The following is a 24,274-nucleotide window of genomic DNA, read 5'->3' on the forward strand; positions in this document are numbered from 1 at the left end:
CTTCCTCAGAAGGAGGGATTTCTACTTGTACATTTAGTTTTCTTTCTGTTTATTTATTAATTTGTTCAACAAATATTTGAGTCAGATCCTGAGCTAGGAACTGGGGAAACCACAGAGAATATAACCAATGTGGTCCCTGCTCACATAGGGCTGTGAGTCCAGTGGGGGAGACAAATAAATATTGTAGAACCGCAGTGTGGTTAGAATTACAAGGGGAAGTGCAGGTGCATGGGAGTTTGTAAAAGGCGGACCGAGCCAGGAGGCGGTGGTGTCTGGCTGAGGGAGGTCATTGCTTGGAATTGGTGCTTCTGCTGAGGCCTATAGGGGGAAGGAGTTGGCCAGGTGGAAAGAAGGTGTGCAAGGATGTTGTAGGCAGAGGGAACAGCATGTGCAAAGGCCCTGCGGCCCCAAGGAGCATGGGGACTTGGACCCAAGTCTGTGGCCCAGTGGGGCCTGGGTGAGGAGACCCTCTAGGGGAGACGCCAGCTAGAAATGAGTGTCATTCCCCACCCAGCCGCCCACACCCATGCTAGAAGCCAGCTGGGTTTCTAGCCCAGAAAGTGGGCCTGGAGCTGGGGTCTGTGGGAGCCTCCTGAGAGCTGCAAGGGAAGAGGGCGTCTTCTAGGAACGCCAAACGCTTGGTGCAGAGCTCTTCCTCCGTTCAGCAGTGCCCCAGCCCTTCATTTCGGTGGCACTTGGCCACCCTTGCTGCATGGATTTAACTTAGTGATTGTGGCATATTCTGTGTCTCTTCCACTCCACAACCTTCCTGCCAGAGCCCTGGCGCAGTCCAGAGCTCCCAGCCGGCCCCGTCTGAGGCAGGGGTCAGCAACTACAGCCGAGGCCCGGGGCCTCTTCGTGTCAGTAACGTTGTGTTGGAACACAGCCGCATCCACTCCCTGATGGTTGTCTGTGACAGAGCTGAGTGGTGACCGCAGAGACCTGCAGAGCCGAGGATATTTACTGCGCGGACCTTTGTGGAAAAGGCTCACCAACCCCAGGTCTAAGTTAATCCCGGCGACCTCATTCTCCGGCTTCCCCCGCCGCTGATGGGAGGCCCCAGGCTGCGGCCTGTCGGGCGGATCGTGCGGCGTCTCTGAATCTCAGTTCCTGACCTGTCCCTGCAAACACTGCGTACATTCTCTCACTGAACAGAATTCACAGCCGCCCCTGCGGTAGGTGCTGCTGTTATCTTGAAACTGAGGAAAAGGAGGAACAGAGAGGTTGAGTAGCCCACCAGGGACCACACAGCTTGAAGACGGTGGCTCCGGAGTCTGGGCCTGGTGGGAGCGGTCAGGGGGAGGGTCGCTGTGTGGACTCCTTCAGATCTCGGATCCTGGTTGGCATCCGTGTGCCTGCTCCTGTCCCTTCACATGTAGCACGGAGGAGTGGTTGAGCTTGTGGACTTGGGGGTCCAGTTGCCTGCAGTAAAATCCCAGTCCTGCTGCTGGCTGGGCCACAGCTCCCCGTCTGTCTTAGGGGAAAATAACCTAGTAAATGGTAAGAGGGGAGGTGCTTGGTACCTAGTAAGTGCTCAGGGAAACGAGTCATGATCACTCAAAACCAGCCTTTGCCCAAGGGAACCACACAAGTGTGAACTCAGCCATATGGGGAGTCAGTTATTAGAAAAGAGCTAAGGGGGGGCGCCTGGGTGGCTCAGTGGGTTGAGCCTCTGCCTTCGGCTCAGGTCATGATCTCGGGGTCCTGGGATCGAGCCCCGCATCAGGCTCTCTGCTCAGCAGGAAGCCTGCTCCCCCCCCCACCCCCTGCCTGTCTCTCTGCCTACTTGTGATCTCTCTGTGTCAAATAAATAAATAAAATCTTAAAAAAAGAAAGAAAGAAAGGAACTGGGAGGGAGAAGCAGACACAGCACTCTAGGGAGTCCAACCTGGGGGAGACCTTTGGCCCATGAGCGCTTTATCTCGTTGGGTCTTGATGAGCGGCGCTTTGTTCCTCTCATCTTTCTGGCGGGGAGAGTAAACCCGGGAGGGGGACAGTGTGGGGGCCCTGGCCCCCGGCTGGTGAGTGGCCTCAGGCACTCCGCAGAGCCCTTTGCCGGTTCTCTGTGCTCACGTGATGTTGGCAGCCCAGCGCTACAGCCAGTCCCAGCCCCCAGCCACGGACCTGCCCTGGGGAAAGGAACACGTGGTGATTTTAACTCTCTGCAAAGACCTGGAAAGCTAGGCCCGAGCAGCTCGCCCAGGACCACAGGGAGAGTTTAAAACCGGGCCTGGATTAGCGCTCAGAGCAGCCAGGTTTATGGTCTGAGGCCAAGGCTACTCGCTCAGACCTCATTTTTTTGGCCTGTGAATTTCTAGGGAGTCAGTTAAACAACAAATGGATCTGTTTAAGTGAGAATTCTTAGAGGCAGGGGATTTACTCAATGACCTTTTCTCTTTTCTTTCTTTACTATTGAAATTAATTAAAAAATAATTTTGAACATGTTTGGCTGACCCTCTGCCAAGGAACATGTCATATGTAAAATGATTTCTCTCTATCCTGTGTTCATAAATCCCAACTGGCCATCTGTTTCCCTAAGACTGCGTGGGGCCCACCTTCAGGGACCTTTTTCTTTTTGTGGCCAAATTAAGATTTGTCACTTTTCCTTGGGGAAGACACATCCTGATGGAGACACGTGTGTGCACACGTACCATGCCTGTGAGAGCGCACACGTACGTATGTGTAAATACACGCGTGTGGCCTGTCTGCGAGTATCCATGCGAACTGCCTTGAAGCCCTCTCTCAGCCGGTCTGTGCTGAGTGGCCAGAAACTGCGGAACGTCGGAGACCTTGACGCTGACCCTTAGTCGTGACCTCCAGTTGACAGTAGGCCTGATTTGAGCTTTGGGGTCACTTCTTCGTTTGCCGCCTCTCCGCATCTACCATGTAAGGGTCTGTGTTTATTAAAGAAGCGCACCTCAGCCGCCAGAGACAAACCCCGCTGATTATGTGATGTGTTTCTTTCCCATATATGTATATTTTTATGTGCTTCAGGGTAATAACAATTTTATATTCTGCTTTTTTAATTTTTTTTTTTAATTTTCTGCCCGGAGTTATATTGTCAACATTTGCGTTATTTTGGTGGCCACGCGCTGTTTCATGCGTTGGCCACTGAGGCAAGCGAGCCACACTGCTGTACCTGAGCCTTGCGGCGGTTTCTCACTTTCAGTATTACTAATAAAACAGGGCCGTGAGCAGCGACGTGTAAAAACGTTGCCCCGGAGGCCCCGGCCAAGGCCGGCGCCCCCTCGCAGTCTCTGCCATGCCGTCCTGGTCGCCCCCTTCCGGCACACTCGTGAACGCAGCCTCTCCTGCCTCCTGGTGTGCTCCCCTCTCGAAGGGAAGCGCTGGGGGGCAGGCTCCGTGGACCCGGCCCTCTGGGGTGTCCTCAGCCAGCTGTCTGCCTTGTGTGGGGCACCAGCCGGGAGCCTGGACTCCGAGTCCCGGCCTGGGCGGGAGCCGCCTCCGGGCGTGGGGGAGCCCTGCTCCGTTTTCGTACGTCCCCGACTGCTCTGAAGCACCATGTTGGTTCCTTTACAAAATGATTTTAACTGGTCTGTTGAAGACTTTAAGCAGCTTCGAGCCCGTTTAGGTCTCAAACAAAGAGGGCATTAATGAGAGAGAAGCGTATCTGGGGATGCCGGACGAGTGTGCGGAGCTCCCCGCTCTGCCCGGACCCGCGGCGGCGAGGGTGCCCGCCGCGCCCGCCTGAGCAAGCCCGGGGCCGTCCAGCGACGCTGGGGCCGCTCCCCTGGCTGTCCGCGCCTGTCCTCTCTCCCCACCCCTCAGGTCCAGAGAGCCCCGTCTTCGGGAATCTCGGCTACGCTGGTTTCTGTCTTGTTTTCCTTGTGTATATGAAATGCTTTGCACCAAAGGGAAATTATACAGTGTAAACATTTATGCAGAAAAATGGTTTGCAGTGTTACCTCCCTGGAGAACTTGGCGGAGAATGAAAGCCTGGTACATGCGCCTGCCGGCCGAGGACAGGAAATGGAATCCTTTGCTCAATATATTTCCAGCTTTTATGAGGCAGCTTTAGGGGAGATGTGTCAGCTTCTCGCCTGAAGCAGAGGCTGGAAAGAGCCCTGCAAAGCCAGACAAGCGCCCCGGGCGTGGAGAAGGGTCGAGAAAATTGGCGCCAGGGGTCCTGGCGACCAAATGGTGCTCCTGGTGACTTTCATCTCTGCTTTGAATGGGCCGAGTGAAAAGAAAGGGGGACGAGAGTGGCCTGAGAGCCCCCGGGTCCGAGGGAAACGGAGTCCTGCCCCACCAGGACCAGGGATGCCGGTGATGTTGCTGTTCGGATGCCCAGACCGTGTTGTCCCCGGACTCTGGCTCTTCCTCTCTCCGCTTTGACTTTCTCTCAATACAACCGTCGGCCGAATTCCGTTCCCTGAAAAGATATATTCAGGTTCTAGCCCCTGGAACCTCTGAGTATGACCTTATTTGGAAATAGGCTCTTTGTAGATGGTGAGGACACAGTGAGGTCTTCCGAGTGGCCGTAACCCAGTGACAGGCGCCCTTCTAAGAAGACGAAGACTCAGAGCTGCACCGGAGAGGCCATGTGAGAGCGCGGCGGGGCTTGGAGGGCCTCGGCCCCAAGCCAGCAGCGCCGAGGACAGGCTGAGCAGAAGGCCTGGGGATGGACCTTCCCTCCAGGGTCCGGAGGGTGAGGGCCCTGTCCGTACCGTGATTCAGCGAACAGATGTCTGCTGGGGGCCCTGGTGGGTGCACCTTGTGGTAGGAGCCTCAGGACCCCCGTACACAGCGAATAGCTCATTCTTGATGTTTGGGACCTGCCTCCTCACCCCACATCTGCGTCCCTAGTAGTCGCTGCTGGACCCCACGTGCCAGGCACACAGTAGGCCCTCAGGAAGTACTTGTCGAGTGAGTGATTTTTCAGAGGTCAGTGGAGCAACTGAGGGGTGCTCTTGAAGCTGGATTTTGGGGTTCTTGAAGCAACATCAAGAGAAGGCTGTCCTCTCCCCAGAACCCCTGCACCACCAGACCTGTCACGCACCCAGCCCCCAGCCCTTCCAGCCGGAGCACCAGCCGCGCGGGCCTGCGGGCCTGCAGGCCTACGGAGAGGATGCAGCCGGCTCGGCTCTTTTCTCATTTTCCTTTTGAATTTTCTCCCTGCCCTGGGCCTCACTCATCACTCGGGATTATGCATTCGTGCCTGAGTCGCCCCGGAGAGGGGGGAGGAAGGAGAGACGCACAGGAGAACGAGGCCGTGGGAGGGTCCCGTGAGCCACTGTGAGGCCAGAAAGACTAAAGCAAAGACATCGGGATCCCGGGGGGCACGGGGTCTCATTTTTCCCCACAGCTGCGCTCGGCCGCAAGCTCTCTGTGGGCAGGAGGGCGCCTTCCCCACTCGCAGAGCATGCGGTGTGCTGTCGGGGACGGAGAAGCTCTCGTGCGGCTGGGGAGGCCCAGAAGCAGGCGGACAGCAGGCCACGCCTGGGCGCTGGGGACCGCACCCTCCCACCCAGCTGGATGCACAAAGCAGAGTTCCGGGCCCGGTCTGCCGGGAGCCTGTGAGCCGCCCAGTCCTTGCCTGCCCGGCCCGGCAGCCTGTCGCAGAGACTCCTGCCGGGTACAGAGTTTGAGAGCAGACGGGGGCAGCCCCCGCCTTTGGGGCCGGGAAGATGACAGAGTCTCATGGAATTGGTCCTGGGACCCAGGTCTCCCAGGTCCTGAATCTGTCATTCAACGCAGACTTACTCTTAAATAGATCTACATAGTACGTTTGTCCGATGTGTGTGTGCAGCACCTGCGACGGGCCGGGCGCCGTCAGTGCGGAGGATTGGATGAGCCCAGAGCCCGCCTGTGGGCGTCTGACGCGTAGAGACTGATAATGGCACGTGTGTGTTCCCTCAGGATCTTCCCACACGGGGTGGTGAGTGACAGCAAAGGGGTGGGAGCAGCTCTGGCACCCGTCCCGTCCGTCCCCGCGAGCTGGGGACGAGTGTGCACGAGCACCTCCTGGTCCTCGGAGCAGCGGGGACGGCGCCTGCCCCGCCGGGCGCCGCGGGTCCCCTGCTCTCCCGCTGGCGTCCCACGCCGCTCTCCCCTCGCTCCAGACTCGCGTCCGCCTGGCCCTTCGTCCTCTGGGTTCCGCCCGTGTCTCCGAACGTCTGGCTTCAAATCCCACTGAAGCCCGTTGGGTGGGGGGGCACCTCCGGGGCCTTCTTTGCTCCGGGGGGGCTCACTCCTCCCAACGTGCCCGGCGGAGCTCGGCTCCGTGCCGACGCGATGCCGCGCGGCTGCCTGGGGTGCCGTCGCCCCAGTCCGAGGGGCCATCACCCCGGTCCGAGCGGCCGTCCTCACGGTGCGTGGCTCCTGGGCGCTCAGAGAGGCTTGGCGGTCCCCTCAGCACTTTGTGGTGTGGAGGCTGAAAGACCAGCGCGGGGGAGGGCGTGGGGGGACGCGACCATCCCCGAAGGACGGTGGCCCCCAGCGGGAGAGGCAGGAGGCGCAGATGCGGAGCAAGTGTCCCAGCGCAGGTGAGGCTCCGGGACGCGCTGCTGTCTGCCTTCTGTCTGTGCGGGCGACTGTGTCAACAAACAGCGGGCAATTAGCTGGGCCCATCTTCCGCGCGGAGCCGGGGGCTGCTGCACAGCCTCCCCTGGAGACGGGGCCCCTTTGCCATGTTTATGGAAAACGGGTAAGAAAGCAGTGGTTGGAGTTGCTTTCCTCTTGGGATTTTCAAATAAAATCAGAGACTAATCCCTCGTCTAATACCAATTTAGCAAGGGTTGGGTTAGAACGTAGTCCACTCCGTTTATGAACAGCGGTTAATATTTCTTTATAGAAAGCTATACTATTTTCAGAAGCATTTCAAACACACATCCTAAGAAGACTTAGCAGGCTCAAGATGTTTACCTTGGACCCGAATCTTATTTCTAATTAACCGAGTCTTCAACAGTCCATCAGAGAATGCGGTTACCTGCCAAATTTCACACCTAAGGGGAAAAAATATTCCCAATAAAATTTTCCTTAAAAAAAAAAAAAAAAAACCCACTCGCTTTTACCACTGAGACGTTCTCAACAGAATTTAAGTCAGTCCCTCTCCGTGAACACACAGAAAACTAATGTTCTAGACCTCAAGCCTGCTTGCGGTCCCGGATTTCGGGGAAGCTGTTTAACTTGACATCACATTTTCGGCACATGCTGAAGCAGGGACCCCATGAAGATGGTGCGGGGGCGGACCGTGTAGGCGCAGACGGCACCTGCGTACTGCAGGTCACCACGCTTTCTGATCGTATTGTTTTAATTCACTTCACAAAGGCAGCTGACTCCCTTTGGAGAGTGAAGCTTTCCTTCTCCGTGTTCACAGAGGCTGGCTTTGTGGAGAGCCCGTGGGTTTGCTCTGGGTTCACCTGTCCAGCGCGTGAGAGCTCATCCTGATGTACCCCGTCGCACACGGGAGCTTCCTGGGTGGACCTGAGCTCCGTGTGGTTTCCTGCTCGCCTCCCCTCTGTGGGGCTGGGCTCCTGCCAGGCCCTTGTCAAGTATTTATAGAATAAAAAAGTGTTTATTGAATAGGTAGACTAACTTGTCCTACAGTTTCCTAAGTTTTAGCTATAAATCTTCTTAGAAGTGTACTTTGTTATTTTTTAAAAGATTTATTTATTTTATTTTTTTAGCGAGAGAGTGGGAACATGAGCATGGGGGAGAGGGAGAGAGAATCCCAAGCAGATTCCATGCTGAGCGCAGAGCCTGACGCGGGGCTCGATCTCATGACCCCGAGAGCAGGGCCTGATCTGAAATCAAGAGTCGGACACTTAACTGATGGAGTCACTCGGGTGATGCATAGAGCTTATCAGAATTATAGATCATCTGTTCTACTCCAACCAAGATACCTAGACACCACCTTCTCCCCATGAACACAGCTCTTGCAGCTCAGCATACAAAGTAGCTCTGAGTTTCCTAGCAGCCAAGGCAAAAAGTGAAATGAGGAGAGCGCTGTTAACAATGTTAAATGTGGGGAGAAGAATTCCAGGAGGAGCTGATAGTCCCATGGGTTCAGTGACCATGGTGAGCCCTTGAGAGTTCCTGGGTCATTCTGGATCCCTCTCTGAGAGATCGTGTGAGAGTCTGGAATCATCCAAGAGTCTGAAAGTTACTGACCTTCTGTTCCAGGAGGTCAAGAAATACTAAAATTTGCTGGCTAACGTGTAGATGATATTTGTTCTAGGAATTAAGAACGATAAAAAATAAGTAAATTTTACTGAAGGTGGGATGTGGAAAAAAACAAAACAAAAACCAGTGGCTGGAGGTCCAAGGGTCCCGGGTCTGAGTCATAGCTCTGCCAGTAATCTGAGTCTTAGAGAAGGCTCCATAGCCTCTCTGGGCCTTGGTTTCCTCACCTGTAAAATAGTAGGGTTCAAACTGGTTTCCTGTGAGGTCTCAAGTATGACGGTTCTGCTGGTCAGACTCTACTGGGTATCAGGTGGGGACATTTTTGGTCTTCTGCGATCAGACCTGCTCCTGGCACAGCTCTTGTATATCAGAAATCACCTTGAAGCCTTCACGTTGGACTCCTTGGGAAGCAAAATGACGCCCGTTACTCTAACCTCTTGAGAGAGAAAAGATCTTTTCTTGTCACCTGGGGTTTTTCCGACAGAATTACATTTCTGTGACCCGAGGCGGGCACATTTGGCTGCAGGTGAAGGACACCCAGTGGACAGACGCGCCGGCGGCTTTCTTGGGCTCCAGCCAAGCTGTCACAAGGTGGAAACGCCACAGAGATGTTTTTCCAAGAAATTGTCCCTGAGCAAAAACGTTGCCACTTTCATTGGGGGAAAATGGTTTCAAATATTGGCTTTTGTTTTTATGGAAAATGGTGAAAACTTTGAGGGAAAACCACAAAACCCTTTGCTTTTATTGAAACCACAAAAATTGATTAATTTTTCAAAAAAGCCCAGTTTTTGCTGAGGGCTGAACTTTCTACTTTGAAAGGCTCTACTTTACTTTTCTTTTTTTGAAACATCTCCTGAGAGTCTCATGAAAGGTCTTTCTGTTAGCTTGGCTGAGCCGAGCGCGGGCGTTCCGAAGCTCCACACACAAGCCTAACTTTTGTGCCCAAACTCTGCCTTTTGGGGATGTCTTCACGCTCCGATCTCCAGACACTGCCCTAAGTCTTCCCGAGTCCCCAGGGGGCCGTGGTGTTGGTGAAGCTGGTGAGCGTTCCCCGGTGCTCAATAAAATCATTGAACCTGACTTGACTTCCCGGCTCGGCTCTGTCTGCGTTGCCGCCGCTTCCTGCACCAACGGAAAACTGTGTGCGTAGATGTTGTCTTTGCCAGTGGGGGCCTCGAAAGCCGACTTCATAAGTTAATTGGTCCCCCACCTGGTGGCTGGCATGGGCTGTCCCCGGGCAGGAGACAAGCTGTCTGTCCCAGGTGAAATCTGTCTTTCCTTCTGCCCACAGTGGACACGCTGCCAGCGGGGCCGGGGGCCGCCGCCCTCCCAGCGCATGTGGTGGTTCTTGGTACAGGCGCTGCTCCGGTGCCACAAAGAGCCAGTGGGTTTCTGGCCACCGGAACAGAACTGGTCTTAAAGCCAGCTGGACGGTGCAGGAAAGAGAGGCCTCCCGGGGGCATCTTCAGGGGACTCCTGACTCAGCTCCAAGGCCGGCGTCTGGACCTGGTGTGCCGAAGGCCAGGTTCACGGCCGAGACGTCTCCCTCTGTGCGGGGTCCCACCTCCGTGGGCTGTCTGTGGCCGTGCCCTCTCCACGCAGGGAAATCCCATTCCCGGAGCAGGACCGCCGGGTTCTTGTGCGTCCTCCTGACAGGCTCCGCGCACCTTCTGGGCCTCGGCTTCTCCGTGTGTCGGGGCAGGCAGGGACGGCTCCGCCGCACCGGTTTGTCGTGAGCGTCGAACAGAACAGTGCCAGGCCCACGGAGAGGACTGCCCGTGACCACTGACGTGTTCCAGGAGTTAGGATTCCTTCCCTCCCTGCCAAGTCCACGTCTCACTTCCTTTTGCAAGCGAAGAGACAACAACATGACAGGACTCGGGACGAATCTAGGAAGCGGTCACTGGTGTTCTCCCGCGACCCTAACGCAGCCGTTGTGTGCAGCTGGCTGTGGTGCTTCCCCGCGGCCGCTCCCGGTGGTCGTCGACATCGGAGCCCGATTCCGGCACACCGCACACCACGCAGAGCGGCCTGTGGCCCGGCGCCTGCCCCTGGGACCCGAGGGGGGGACGGACGAGCCCGCCCAAGGCCACCAAGCAGAAGCGGCAAGAATTTGAGCCTTCAGAGCCTCTGGGCTTACCCGAAAGCTGTCTCTCTGTCCCTTGTATGTGGCTTTTGCGTCGTGTAAAAGAAAACGCAGGAGGTTTCCCTCTGAAGCACTCCGGTGCTCTGTCTGCATAGCAGGTGAACCCGGGGAGGCTCAGTCCCTGGTCTGCCTGGACAGCCTCTTCCGGCCGCACAGAGGCACGGGGGGATACGGGGAGGGGGTCGTCCCCATCCTCCCACAAAGCTTGTGACTGTGGGTGATTGACGTCTCGGAACCAGACGCTGGAGCCCGACTGCTCAGTCACCCGACGTCCGGGCAGAGGACCCAGGAGTGCCTTCCCTTTCTTCCTCACCGCAGTCCCTTTAGCCCTGAAAAGACCCTCAGAGACTGGATCATCTCCCCAAGGTCCACCCCTTCCCCGGACTATTCCGGACTATTATTACTCAAAACACAGCCTGCCCGTTTGTCCCTGGGTGAGGAGAGCGCGCTGGCAGGCAAACGCTGCTCTGCTGATCACTGACCTGGAATTTCATTAGCTTTTAAATTTAATGTAAATATTGTGTGATCATGGGCTCGGTGCAGCTTGGAACAAGTCTCTCTTTTGCTCTCTTATCTGATTACCTTTTAAGAAAGCACCTCATTGTTCTGATTCAAGAATAACAAGTTTCCCCACATCCAACCCTTCACTTCCCTGCTCTCTCTCTGTCCTGTTCAGCATCGTCTAATTGCAGAAACGTGTCTGTAAGTGCCTTGCACATCTGACAGTCAGCTTTTCCCTGGTCCCCAGCGCTCCCTCCATCTGCCGCGCACCCCCTCCCCACTCCGCCGCATCTGGAGCCGTCCCCTACCACGCCATGCCCAACTGACTGCTGAACTATTTCCAGATCACTTCTCCCCTTTCCGGTCCTGGCCGCCTGACGTGCTCAGCCATACAATACTCGGCTCCCAGCTCGTGGTCCCCTCCGGTTCCTCTCCGCTCAGATGACGGGCGTGGAGCAGAGCCGGCCTCAGTCCTTCCATTCGGGTTTGGTCCTGTTGAAGTCTAATTTTCAGAAGGCAACTCCTGAGCCTCATGCAAAGATAAAATGAACACACGCAAGAGATTTTATGTAGGTCGCTAGTAAGTTCGTAGGACGGTGGAGCCTGTGGGGAACAGAATGTGAGCAGATGTGTGTCGGCCGTCAGCAAGCGGCAGGGGCGCTCTCCCGACACGCCTGTTTATGTGTCTCGGCAGAACACGTGTGTCTGAACGAGCGGTGTGTCCCCAGGACAGAGTTCGTGTGCACTTCCGCGGGCGGGAAGCCTCGGTGCTGCTCCGTGTTCTCCGACATCCGGGGCCGTTGCCTGGCCTTCTCCCTGCACCCGGTCCGCCTCCTGCCTCGGCAAAATGCTGCTCGTGTCTTCTGTTCAGCCAGTGTCACCGATGCTGTGAGACCTGTGACCCTCTCGGCCCGTCTCAAAGTGTTTCACGTTCTTCTCAGCACTGTCTAAGTCTCAGCATACTCGCCTGCAAGGGCTGCAGTTTCCAAACGTCCTTTTAGGAAAAGCGTAGGAAGAGCACGGGCGGGCAAGGGGGAACCTCACTAATTCAGCACAAATCTTCCAAAAGCGACACTCTCGTCTGGGGATTCCTGCCTCAGAGTCCTTCCGTGGCTCCCTGTTGTTTGTGTGATGACTCTCCGACGCTCCCGTGGTGCATTTCAGCTCTGGCGCAGCGTGGCCGTGAGACATGCTTGAATCCTCAAAGCCACTTGTGGAAGTCGTACAAGGCAGAGATCAGAGAAGCAGAGAGTGAGGGTCGTCTGCTTCCATCCTCTCCCGGACCTGGCACACGGGCCCTGGAAGAAAACATAACCCGGGGCCGATCTTGGATTCTTACGTGAGGGTCAGCTTGATGCTTATTGAAAACCATGTAAGCATTTTATCAGAAATGCTCATTTCTTCCCAGAAAGATGCTGTGAATGACAAATTAGAAGGTTCTGTCCAAGACAAGCTTTGGGAGCACTTTTCTTCACCGTCTCTCTAGAAGTGTTCCCGATGTATAAAATCACATGTATATTTACATCTACCTCTATATAATTTTAAGCATAAATGGTATAATTTCCTCCCCATACCACATTTCATTGCTCTTCTTTTATTTATTTTTTTTACATAAAACGCGTGTCCCAGCTCTCGTGAGGTATGGAATGTGTCGAAGGGATCTCCGAGCCCTGTCCGCGTCCACATAGGCACGTCTTTTCACTCTGGCCCTTGCTGCGGAGAACCCATTCTCTAGATGCATTGGTCGTTCTTCAACCACTACACATTCTTCCAGCTTATTTTCCCACTACCCGACGTCTCCCGCTGCAGCCAGATCAATGCAGGGTCTTTCTGTACAAACATGTACACCACTCCTGCTAAGGTAGCTTCCCGTTCCTTGTACCAACATGAAGAATGTAGACCCTGAGTAGAGGAGGGGGCCCCTGTGGGGTGGCTGTCCCCGTGGGGATTGGGGCACGCCACCCTGCCTCTGCCACCCATGCCCCTAAGCCATCCCTCAAGACGCAGGTCAGTTTTGATCTTCCTTAGGAAACCATTCAAGATGACAGTTATTCAAGTGTAATTTTCAAGAAGTTAAAACTATGTCAAACCCCTGCCGACGACTCGTTAGGGAGACAGTAAGAAGCGAGTGCTGCGTACACGCCCGCACACCCCGTGAGCTCCCAGAGCACTGGGTTTCTCTTCCTGTCCTCCTCCCCTCCCGCTCCCCACCTTCTGTCCGAACACGATGCTGTGCCACGAGCCGCGCAGTCGGCGCCGAGAAGTCAGCAGTGAGTAGAACAGAAACAGTCTCTGCCCGTTGGGACTTTCGGTCCCATGAAAGAATGAAGCACGTGTGTAAATGTGACGCTACAGGTGGAGGTCAGTTTCCGGAGGGAAGGCGCAGGTGCTGCGGGCATGGCTCTGGGCTGGGGGGCACCTGTCCTTGGCAGTGAGCTTCAATGGCAGTCGTGAGGGTGAGCAGGGCAGGTGTGATCACCTGGCCACATGGCCGGAAGGAGCCGGCGAGGGCAGGATGGGCAGGATTCAGGCCCTCACGGCCTCCGTCCCCCATGCGGATTTGACGGAAGCTTCAGTAGGAACATAAGTAAACCGGCAAGCTTGCTGTCTGGGCTGTGTTTGCCGGACGTCTTACAGGGGGCTGCAGGCCACAGTGGCACAGCCCACAGTGGGGTCAGACTGGCTGCATCACCTACTGGCTGCGGGACCTCTCTGTGGCTTTGACTGCTCAGCAGTTCGTCGGGCAACGCACGGGCCCTGCCGTGCTGGGATGTGCAGCTCCGAGCTCACTCCCGCCGAGTGCCCCGAGCGGCTGCTGACCTGTGCCGTGCTCTGGGTGAAGTGCAGCCACACGGCTTTCCTCGGAAGCAGTTTGAAGTCGTGTCTTCACAGGCAGAGTGGGGGGCGGTCGCTGATGTATCGCGGTCAGTGCCCAGCGCCCCTCCCCCGTCCCGTCTGTGGTTGCGGCAGCCGCGATCCCACAGTCTGTGTGCTGAGTCTGTGTTTCCCTGCGGCGTGCGGACCGGACGTTAGTCATCGGGTAGGGCTGTGGCTGCATATAAGACAAATATTGTTCTGGGTGCTGGTGAGTCTCCCAGGCCCAGGGACTGGAACACCGCGGGCGGTGCTGAGAGCCCAGAAGGGTTCTGGACCCTGGAGCAGAGCACTGGGTCCGCTCTGGGTGGTTGTGCCCTCGGCCAGAGCCGGGATGGAGCATGGAGGATCCGGGGGTTCAGCTCTAGAGACGGGACTCAGACGGACTCTCATGACAGAAGGAGGTGGACTCCTCACGCCCTTCCCGCGGCTCACCCGAAACCTCGCTGTGCCGGCGGCGGTCCATGCGACTCCCTTCCCATTCCTGAAGCCTGGCGCACGCGCGCACGGGCACCGCTCCCGGGCCGGGGCACCACTGCCCAGCACCCTCCACCGTCACTGCTGCGCCCCAAGCAGCCTCGCCCCTTCACCTCAGGGCCTTTGCTCGAGCGCTCGCCTCTGCCTGGGGGCCGGTTCTCCATCATTTGTTTGGCTAATATCTGCAGTGTTTCCACCGAAACTCACGTGTCACTTTAGGTCCCAGGTCAGCCCCTCCCCCCATTACAATTTCTCTCCTTCCCCGGCCCCTTCCCCCACGGTGCCTCTGGAGGCCGCATTCCGTTGTCTGCTTATTGAATTCCCATCTGCCTCGCTTTGGGACAGTGGCACCATGTGGGCAAAGGCCAGGTCTCTTGTTGACAATGCTGTGTCTCCTCACCGCCCCCCACCCCGCACCTAGCACCATGCCTGGTGCACAAAATGCCTTAGGGTGCGTTTGTTGACTGACCAGATACGGGAATGGTTTCCAGGAAGAGAAAAGGGGGCAGGGTGGTGCTTTTCTGTGGGACCCCCTGACCCTGAGTACTTGGGATGGGGAAGGGACCCTCGGCTGCACGCTGGCCAGATTCTCTCACTTAGAAGTTTGGGATTTGGAGATGCTGCTCTCTAAGCGTGGGTGGCTGCTGGGTGCATCGCTCGGGAGCCAGGGGGCGTTGACGTCCTGCTGTGCACACAGAGAACCAGAGAAGGAGTCGTAGAGGTAGAGGACCGTCACCAGGGGTCGAAGACAGGACGCCCCAAGGCACTGGGCAGTCCCCCTTCACGGTCCTGCCAGAGCCAGGGTGCCGGGCCGGCCGCGTGAGCTTTGACTGATGCTGACTTTCCATTCGGCCCCTGGCGGCTGCTCCCAGCTTCCCTGCAGGACGGCGCTGGGTCCCCCCACACTTACACCTTATAAACCGCTGCTGCCGCCCAGCTGGGGCTCCTTCTGCGGCGGGGCATGGCCGCTGGGAGTGGAGAGTAACGACTCTGCAGCGCTTCCTTGCCCGCTTCCAGCTTTTGTTTGGTCTCCGAGGAAATAAAACCCCAGGCTTGAAGGCGCTCTGTGGTTTTCTGCACCAGTGGCTTTCCATAAGGTGTGATGCAGAGTCTCCTTACTCCAAACTCTGCAGTGGGGTCGGTGTTTCTCAACAGGTGCTGGTGGGCTTAGGGTGAGGTGCGCACCCCACGGCCCCAACCTCCTGAACAAATACACACGCGGAGGCCGGCTTCCCGGCGCGGCGCTCATTCACAAGCCAGGTAGCTGCTCGCGGCCGGCTGCTCGGACCCCCTCCCCCCTGCTCCCCGTTCCCACCCAGCTCGGTGGAATAGGGTAGACACGGGAGCAGACCCAGTGCGTGGAGAGGGCAGTGGTGGGCCTGGGCCTCTGGGTCAGCTCCAGGGCCGTGTGAGAAATGGCCTCCTCTCTCCTCTGTCTCTGTCTGCATGCCACTCTTCTCTCGCTCTCTAAAACTGCCTCCCCCGCGTGGGGGCCCACGAGACAGCATTGGCGCCTTCATCTCAGCCTGCCGGGGGCCATCCGCGGGAGGGACCTCTCTCCTTCTCACTGCTCTGTGCGGTCTCAGGGAAGCACTCTGATTGGGTCAAGGGGTCTCCCCTAGGCAGTCAGCCATGGCCATGGAGGTGGAGTTCTGGAAGAAAGGACGGATGCCAGGGACACAGGCCTAGAGACCCCACTGTGTGTCCCTGACACGGTCCTGCTTCTCCCTGCTTCCTGGAGGCTCCAGCAGCTGAGCCCACAGCACCCCCAGCTGGCTGCTCAGCAGCTCAAGGACCCCAGTGTCTCCGGCCCTTCACCCCCCCGGCAATGAGAGCAGGGACCAAGAGACCAAGGGTGGTAAAGAGCTTGTCTGCATGCTCACCTCCGCCTTCTTGGACCCCGTTACAGCCAGCCCTCGTATCGTCCAAAGGATTAGCTAATCTTGGGTTCCCAGGACTATCTGTGAAAGTGCAGGGCTCCGTATAGCCTCATATTGGCCTGATGATACCAAGTCCCATCTGAGCTGTCCCTGTTGCCCGCTGCACCCCACGTGTGATCCCTTGGATCCTCACGCGGCCGGCCTGCATGCCTTTCTCTGCAGTGCCCAGATTTCAAAAGATCAGACCACTGAGACATTTTCTCTGTCTCCTGCAAATTGAGTGGGTGAGTGGGTGAGAAAACCTGACAGGAGCCGAGGCACGTCTCTTTAGGTCTTAGCGGGGCACACTGTATGTTTGTTGTAGGAGAAGCAACGTCCTTGATCGCAGCCGTGCCAGAGTTAAGACCGTGCATGGTGTGTGACTCATGGTCTTCCTAGACTCCCCCGAGCTCTGAGCTCTGAGGCTCATCTGGCCCCAGAGGCTGCAGGTCAGGGATTGTGGACCAGGGATGTGGACTCCTGCATCCTTGGCGGAGTGCTGGAAGCTTCACAGGGAGTGAAGCTGGACCCGTTCTCGAGGCTGGTTGTGATGCTGACTGCAGTCAGATAGAAGGAGCTGGACGGTGCGCCCGGAGCGAGGAAATCCCCCCACAGACATTCGCTCTTAGCATGAAGTGTCAGGTCTTCTCCACCCCCTCGGCTGCCTGGGCTTCCTCACAGCCTCCTCTCGGTCACAAAAGCTGATGGAACCTGCCGAATGTCACCAAGCTGGGAAGCAGCCCTGCCAGGCTTGGCTGACTCTGGAGCAGAGCACTTCTCGTTCCTGTGTGATGCTGTGCAGTGCCCGCAGGGGCTGCCGACTCATCCCCTGCTCGCTGGGCGTCCTCCCCAGCCCCTTCAAAGGTCATGGAATTGAAGCTCCCACGGGGTGCCCAGCCACTTGTACGTGTTACCTAATCCAGGTCTTCCTAGCACCCTAGCAAGTGCGTCATCTCATCATTCCCATTTGACAGCAGGAAACCAAGGCACAGAGAGGTTAGGTAACTTGCCTGGGGTCACACAGCCAGGAGGTGAGGCAGCCTTAAGGAGAGGTCTTCAGTTTCGCTTCAGGGTCTGTGAGCTCATCCCGTTCACTGAGCTGCCTCAGAGTGGAGGGAAGCACCTGTGAAGCAACCCCCCGGCCCGTTTCCCTGCAGTGCCTCAGCTTCCAAAGCCCCCACACCATGGAACACCGTGGGAAGGCGCTATCCCGTGGTACAGTGGCTCAGACGGGCCGAGGTACTAGCGAAAGGACACACTGATGGTGCGTGCCGTCCCCCCATGCTTCTGGGCGTCATGTAACCAAACTCAGGGGAGCTGGAAGCGGAGAAGGAAGGATGTCGAAAGCTTCCTGTGATTACGACGACTGTCTGTGTCTGCTACCTCCACCGCGGCTCGGTGCCGAGGCCGGTCTCGTGCCTGACGGAGCAGAGGAGGGACGTCTCCCGCATTACGACAAGCCAGTGGTTTACTGCCACCCACGTCAAGAAGACTCTCGATGGCACAGTACACCGCGGCTCAGAAGCAGTCTTGCCCCAAACCTCAAACCTGAGCTTGATCAGGCCTCTCAGTCCAACCTCCCATTCACAGGAATCCCAGGGGACAGAAGAACAGGTGCGATGACACCATGGGAGGCGCAGCCTGCCGAAGCCGGACCGTGGGAAGCCTGTGAGACGAGCTGCTGGGGACTGTGGTCTTTGTCGGCTGCTCTCACTGTCCCCGCATGTGTGTGTCCCCAGTGCAAGTCACCTCGCCTCCCCATGTCAGGGGTTGCACCCACTTCCTGCACACATATTCACAGACACACACACACACATGCGTGTGTGGGTGTCTGCGTGTGTGAGAGAGAGGGAGTAACCCATGCAATAAAGATGCTCAAATGTCCTGTCAGTCAGTTGTGATTTGTGGCCCTTCCTTGGGTTCTGACATAAACTGTTAAACGGTTCCTAACATGGTGAGAAATTAGGAATGTGAATGCCGGCCAGCTGCATGGTGAGTTGGGACCACGGATGCGTTTTAGGTGGGACGGTTGTGCTCGAGTCTGGGAAACACATCAGACGGGAGCTGATCACTTTTGGAAGCTGGAAGCCAGATGACGGGTCCATCGGGGTTAATTGTACTGTTCTTTCTAGTTCCGCGTGTGTTTAAGTTTTTCCATAACAGAAAGTAAAGAAAGAATATGTTGACTTGCCTGAAGCAGAACTGCTTTTGGAAACAATTCCAGCGGTACCAACGCTGAGTAAAACTTAAGATTTCCTCTTTCTTCCAGCTGTTCCCCATCCAGGTAACCACAGGCTCTGAGTTTAGAGTAGATTCTTCTAGACTTTACAGAGCTTGCATGAACAGCCACATACATCTATGCACTTTGACACAAGTGGGGTTATACTGTACGCACAGGTCCGTGATTGGTCCTTCTCACTGCTATAGTGTGTCGGGGTCCCGTGCTTCGCATCTGTCTTTGTAACTGCCCAGTGTTGCTTGGTGCGGCTGTCCCACGGCAGATTCAGCCGTCCCCGTAGGCAGACTTTTTGGTTGCCACAACGAGCCCCTTGTCTCAGCGACTCTGTTTGCTCCTGTGCCCTGGTGCATCTGTGCAAGGGTTTGTGTAGGACGGATTCCTAGGATGGCAGGGGTGGCACATGGGCTGCCAAAGTGTCCCCAGAAGGTGATCCTCTGCCAACAGGATGCGGTGAGCTGTGTCCCTGCTTTTCCTTCAAAGCGCTGTGGACTTCCCCCCGATCATGGAAACAGTACCTGGGTACTGGAAACACCAAGAAGTCAGAGAAGGAAGTGAGCGTCGACCGGATTTTCATGGTCCGTCCGTCCCGTGCTCAGCCACATGGCTTCACGGCGCTTGCGTCTGGATGTCCGTCCTGCCGCAGCGACCATGGCCACCTGTAGACCCTTAGACACATTTTGCTTGTTTCCTCAGGAGCTATAAGACAGCCGGAGTGACTGAGTGGAATCTTTGGGCTAATTTTAGGATTCTCAGGCTATGCCACCAAACAAATAGGGGAATGCGTGTGCATTTCGACCACCACAAGCAGTGGAATGGGCGGGCCTATCAGTACGCTGCAGCCAGGGTCAAGTGTTGCCATTAGAGAACTTTCTCTCTGCTGCTAATCCTTTGCAGGAAAGGATTAGACTCTGCTCTTTCAGTGGTCCTTGTGGATGATGTGAGGGCTGAGGAGTAATTAGTAACGTGGTTGATGGCACAGAGCCTGACTTCAGGCTGCTGGGGCTCACATTCTGGTTTCTTCCCTGCAAACTGGGCTTGTCACCATATCTACTATGAAATGAGCTGGTCCAAAGCAAGTACGGGGCCCGGCTCTGGGCACAGGGCGGGCACAGGGCGGGCACAGGGCGGGTGTGGAGCTGTGACGGCCACGATGCCGTGTGTGGGAGAACATGAGTCTGGAAGCAGGGGCCTCGGATGCAACTCAGAGGACGCCCATTAGGGGAGTTTAGATTAGATGCTGGCACTCAGAGTTGCATGTGACGTGCCGGTGGGGACGTGGGGGCGACGTCCTCTGCCTCTAGGGAGCACTCCCCATGGGCTCCCTAGCCGCGGCAGCAGCCCAGCGGAGCCTGGAAGGACCAGCACAGGGTAGCACAAGACGGGTCAGGCAGGAGTATGGAGGTTGCTTCTCTCTCTCGGCTCGTGATCGCTTATACGGGGCAGTGCGGGGCCCAGACAGGGACGGTTGTGCAGCAGAGTGGACTCAGTCTCGGGGCCATTTTGTTTTGAGTAATTAGCTAACATAGCTGGGGAGCAAAGACAGAAAAATGTGGAAGGGTACTTTCCAGCAGGGGAAAATGAGAATTTTGTTTTTCCGGTTGCATTAGTGCTGACAGGAAGAAAGCTCATAAGTGTTCTACGATGTGTGTATTTCTCAGGGACACTCACGTGTGTAAAGCATGAAGAGGGGACAGTGACAGTTCTTCCACCGGCAGGAGCCATTCCGCGGAGTCTCCGGCAGAGGCATGTCTCACGGAGCCCGTCCTGTGGCCGGCCGGCTTACCCAGAAGGTACGGGCAGTGGCCGTGCAGCGCTCCCAGGGGGCACGCGTGTGGTGGGCCTGCCGGCTCTCACGTATGAGGGCCTCGGAGCCCTGATGGGAAGAGCGGTAGACTGATGGGTCCTGGGCAGTGATCACGGGCCCCCGCAGATGCTGGTGGGGGGTCACTGAGGCGTCCAAGGTGAGGGGCTTTGGGCTCCCTCGAAGGACCCAGCTGGTCTCCGGTATTTACTGTGGTTTTGGACAAACGCCTTCATCTCTCGGAGTCTGTACGCTGGGAGCAATAACGCCCACCTCCCAGTGACAGTAAACAAATAAGGGAGCGTGCCGGTCTGGGGGTCCAGGGCTGTACCTCATTCCCACGGGGACATCAGACAGCGGCCTTGTGTGCAGGCCCGGTGCTCTGTGGGCGGCTGGGGCTCAGCCGGTGGCTCTTCCGGCGTCCCACGGCCCCTCGCTGGGACGGCGGCTAGACTGTGGCCGGCAGTGTGACTCCCCAGCATGGCTCTCTCATTCTCTAGGGCCGCTTCCCGCAGCGGTTTTCTCCGGCCGCAGGGCTGTCCTGCAGGAGACTCAGGGCTCGGGGACCAAGTCTCCCTGACACCCGAGTCCAGACATGCCACTTGTCACTTCCCCCACACGCTGTTGGCCAAGCAGGCCGTGGCGCCGCCGAGGCATGGAAATGGGCGTCAGCTTCAACTCCGGCGGATACAGGCCCTGGCAGAAGCATTTAGGGCCATTTTGGAGACCACCTTGCACGGGGGCTTTGCACTGGCTGGCACTCAGGTGCTGGGCCCTGACGGGTTAGAGGCTGAAGTCTGGCCGCCCTCGTGTATACAGAATTGCTGCCCAGAGGCCCCAGGCACTGACCGGTTGCCCCTGCCCTATCCCTGGGGTCGCCCCCTCCCTACCTCCTCGTGATGCAGCCGCCGAGCTAGCACTGGGGGTCACAGGGGGCACTGAGACTGGTGCGTCCTTATCTGCTGGTGCCCGTGGCCTGATGGTTGCCAAGTAGTTTGGTTATCGCTCTGCAGCGTGGTCTCTCTAGCAAGCATTCAGTAAACAGACACTTCCTTCATTATTACTGATGGATTTTGTGTGTTTGTTTTTGCTGTTATTTTAAGGGGGGCGGTATCCAGGGGTTGGGCCTTTGAGAAAAAGAGGACGTGCTGTCTCTCTCCAGAAAGTCAGCATGATTCAGCTTTCCTTTTGGAAAAAGCCCTGGTTGTCAAATAAGGAAATCAGTGCTTCCTGCTTGCTTCTCTCCCTGGTCCAGGGGACCAGGGCCTCACGCTGCAGGACGGCCTCCGCACAGAAGAGACCTCTGTCCTGGCGGCAGCCCCTCGGTTTCCCCTCTCGGACGGCGTGTTCCTGGGCAAGCCATGCTGCTCCAGACCTGGGCCGCGTCCCAGCCTCTCCAGCCGTTTCCTGAGCTTGCTGACAGAGCCGTCTGTGCCGGGCTCGGGCGAGCGTTCCAGGCCGCCTTCACTGCGAGGCCGTTTCTCCTGACCCAACTTCAACAAACACAGACAGACCACCACAATCCAGCCCGGCTCGCGATGTGGGGCTGGCACCGCAGGCCTTGGCGGTGGGGAGCGGGAGTCGCTTGTGGCCAGGGCAGCAGATGTGAGCTTTCCGAGCCGCGCAGGCCCCACAAGCGGGAGGAGGCGGCCCGGGGCCGAGAGCCGAGCAGAGCCGTCTGGGGGCGGCGGCCTCTGCAGATGCGGAGCGGGGGTCCCTCCTCTCGGGCTGGGCTGCAGCTCGGCGGGTGGGGGCACTCGTCGGAATGTCGCCGTGCTCCCTGTGATTCCCGTGGCTGCGGCCCAAAAGCAACCTCCAGGCAGATGGGAAAATCTGCTTTTTGTGTGAGCAGGAAGATCTGCCTTTTTGTATGAACATGAAAAATTCTTTGAAAACAGGTCATCTCTGTGTCCTGTTTAGAAGGGCAGGAGACCTGAGAGAGGCCGCCCGCTCCGTGAGGGCACTGGGTCTTGCTCGGCGAGCTCGCAGGGGCTACACCGGCGGACAGACCGTGTGGAGAGCAGCTAATGCCTGTCATGTCACGGAGTAGCTCCGGAAGGTTTACAAAGAAAATAACCTCCCGCTTTGGAGGGGGATGCTTGTGTCTTGTTCCTTGTGAGGAGCCGACGTCATTTGCCTGATGCCTGTGCCCCACCCCAGCTGCGGCAGAGCCTGTCCTCTGGCTCCGAGCTCAGGCCCACAGGCCTCCGTTCGGCCTCAGTGCTCAGGGCAGCCTCCGTTTCTGGTCAGCCGACTCGCGCGGAGACCCCCGCGCTGTCCTGGGCTCCGCTGTCCCACGCTCACTGTGGCGTGTGGGGGACAGTTTAGACTCGTGGCGTTCTCTCGTGACGGTGACGCGTTATGAAGGGTGCGGTGCCCCCCTCACCCACGACAAGGCTGGTGGGTGACTGTGGGTGGGGTGGGGCACGGGGTCCCCGCCACCCTAGACCAGGAGCTCGTCACGGGACAGTCTGTAGACCATATTCCAGGTGTCCTGTGATTATGCCAAAGGTTATGAACTTTCTGGTTTTAATGGTATTTTATTGACTTTGATTTGTTGTAAAACAAATTGATTGGCTTTAAGGCATTGAATTAATTTACTGTAAACTAGAGGTACTTTACTGGCTTACATGACTGGTTTTAATAACGGTTTGTATGTCACCCCATTTGCTCCGGGCCTGACGTCTATTTTGGACGGATGTTTGCCGAGGTCTCCTGTCTCCCTCGTCCTCAGCTCCTCGTCACTGGCTTGCCTCCTGTTTGAGAGGAAACGGTCATAACTCCTGCACTCAGGCAGACCATCCTGGCCGGGCTTCGGGATTGGGGCTCGTCTGTTCAGAAATTTGGCGGGAGAGGTTTAGGACGCAGCAGGAAACCACTGAGGCCTGCGTTGTACACTGACCTTCCTATGTGGTATTCAGAGCATTACAGAAATATTGGTGTGCTGTCTTAGTAGCTCCAAGAATCAGAGGGAAATTTAGGGAAAGAAGTTTATTTGTGTAATGCCTGTTCCCGGGGGTTCCCTAGATGGGGGCACATCTGTAGCTCAGGGACACGCAGGAGTGAAGTTACATGCGTTGAGTTGAGGTAGATCAGACGAAAAGCGCAGCGCCACGCCCGTCTCTCATGTGCGCTGCGGGGTGGGGGGTGATGCCAAGGCCGTGCGGGCCGCGGCAACCTCCGTCTCACCCCGTCACAGACAGAATGTGACCCAGGTTCAGACCCCGGGTCTGCCATTGTGCATCAGGGCAGAACACTTAACCCTGCAAGTCTCGGTTTCCACATCTGTGCAGTGGGACAATGGTATGGGCCGGGGGAGCTGAGAGCTGTGAAAATGCCCAGCGTGGTGTGGACTGGATCTGTATTAAAAAGGGCCGGTGGGGTCCTGCTCTCGGGGAGAACACCTCGTGGAAAAGCACGTTTCCCTCACATAGGACGAGCCCTCTGTCTGGGCTTTGAGTTGAGAAGGTGACAAAACGCTCAGAGCCCGTGAGTCCTGGGCTCTGTTTCCGTGAGACACCAGGTGCCGTGAGTGGCGGCAGCTACTCTTTCTCGCTGTGTCTTCCGGTGGGAAGTGAAGTGCTTTCTGTCCAGAGAGGGCAGCTATCTTTGTCCCCAGACTTGCTTGCTGTCAGCATAATCAATAAAATGGACGAAATAGTTTTATTCTGGCTGAATTATGGCTTGGGTAAAAAAAAAATAGCTGTGTTTTTATATACCAGGTTTGAACCGTCAGCCCTGCTTCCTCCACACTGTGTGACTTTGCACAAGGCACCTCCCCTGACTGAGCCTCAGTGTTCTTCTCTGTAAAATGGGGATAAAGATAACTCCCTTGGAAGGTTTCCTGGAGGATTAGCAGGCTCATATGCCCACTGTACTTAGGGAGGCAGAGAGTCAAGGCAGACGTTAGGTCATGTTACCATCACAGCTCAACATTTCCATGAAGGACAAATGCAGGAAGAAACATCTTAATGAACTTTTAACAAAACAGGTAAGGAAACCTGGAGGGGAGCCTCCTTGGGGAGCAGCTCTTTCAAGCATTGATAGCCTGGGTGGAGAAACTCCCCCAAGGGGAGACATTTGCAGCCTTTCTAATGCTATTTGGGGTACAACTGAAGATGAGAAAGAGGAGGGGGTGTTTTGAATGGATGCATGGGAGCGGTAATAACATC

At 56.7% G+C, this 24,274-nt stretch overlaps 1 protein-coding gene across 4 annotated transcripts in view; it reads left to right on the plus strand.

Moving 5' to 3' along the window:
• Nucleotides 1–24,274, plus strand: part of LOC309853521 (uncharacterized protein) — a 450,528-nt gene that overhangs the window by 14,077 nt on the left and 412,177 nt on the right. For 3 of the 4 annotated variants that reach the window (XR_014305774.1, XR_014305775.1, XR_014305776.1), the window contains exon 1: nucleotides 19,988–20,091. Coding sequence is in view for 1 of the 4 variants with exons in the window: in XM_082711637.1 (XP_082567763.1) it covers nucleotides 20,047–20,091 (45 nt within the window). In the remaining 3 variants the exon portion in view is untranslated. Of the gene's footprint in view, nucleotides 1–19,959; nucleotides 20,092–24,274 lie in introns of those variants that run through there. The other variant, XM_082711637.1, reaches the window with a different exon arrangement.

This window comes from Mustela nivalis (assembly GCF_964662115.1).
Source record: "Mustela nivalis genome assembly, chromosome: 18".
Classification (NCBI taxonomy): Eukaryota; Metazoa; Chordata; class Mammalia; order Carnivora; family Mustelidae; genus Mustela; species Mustela nivalis.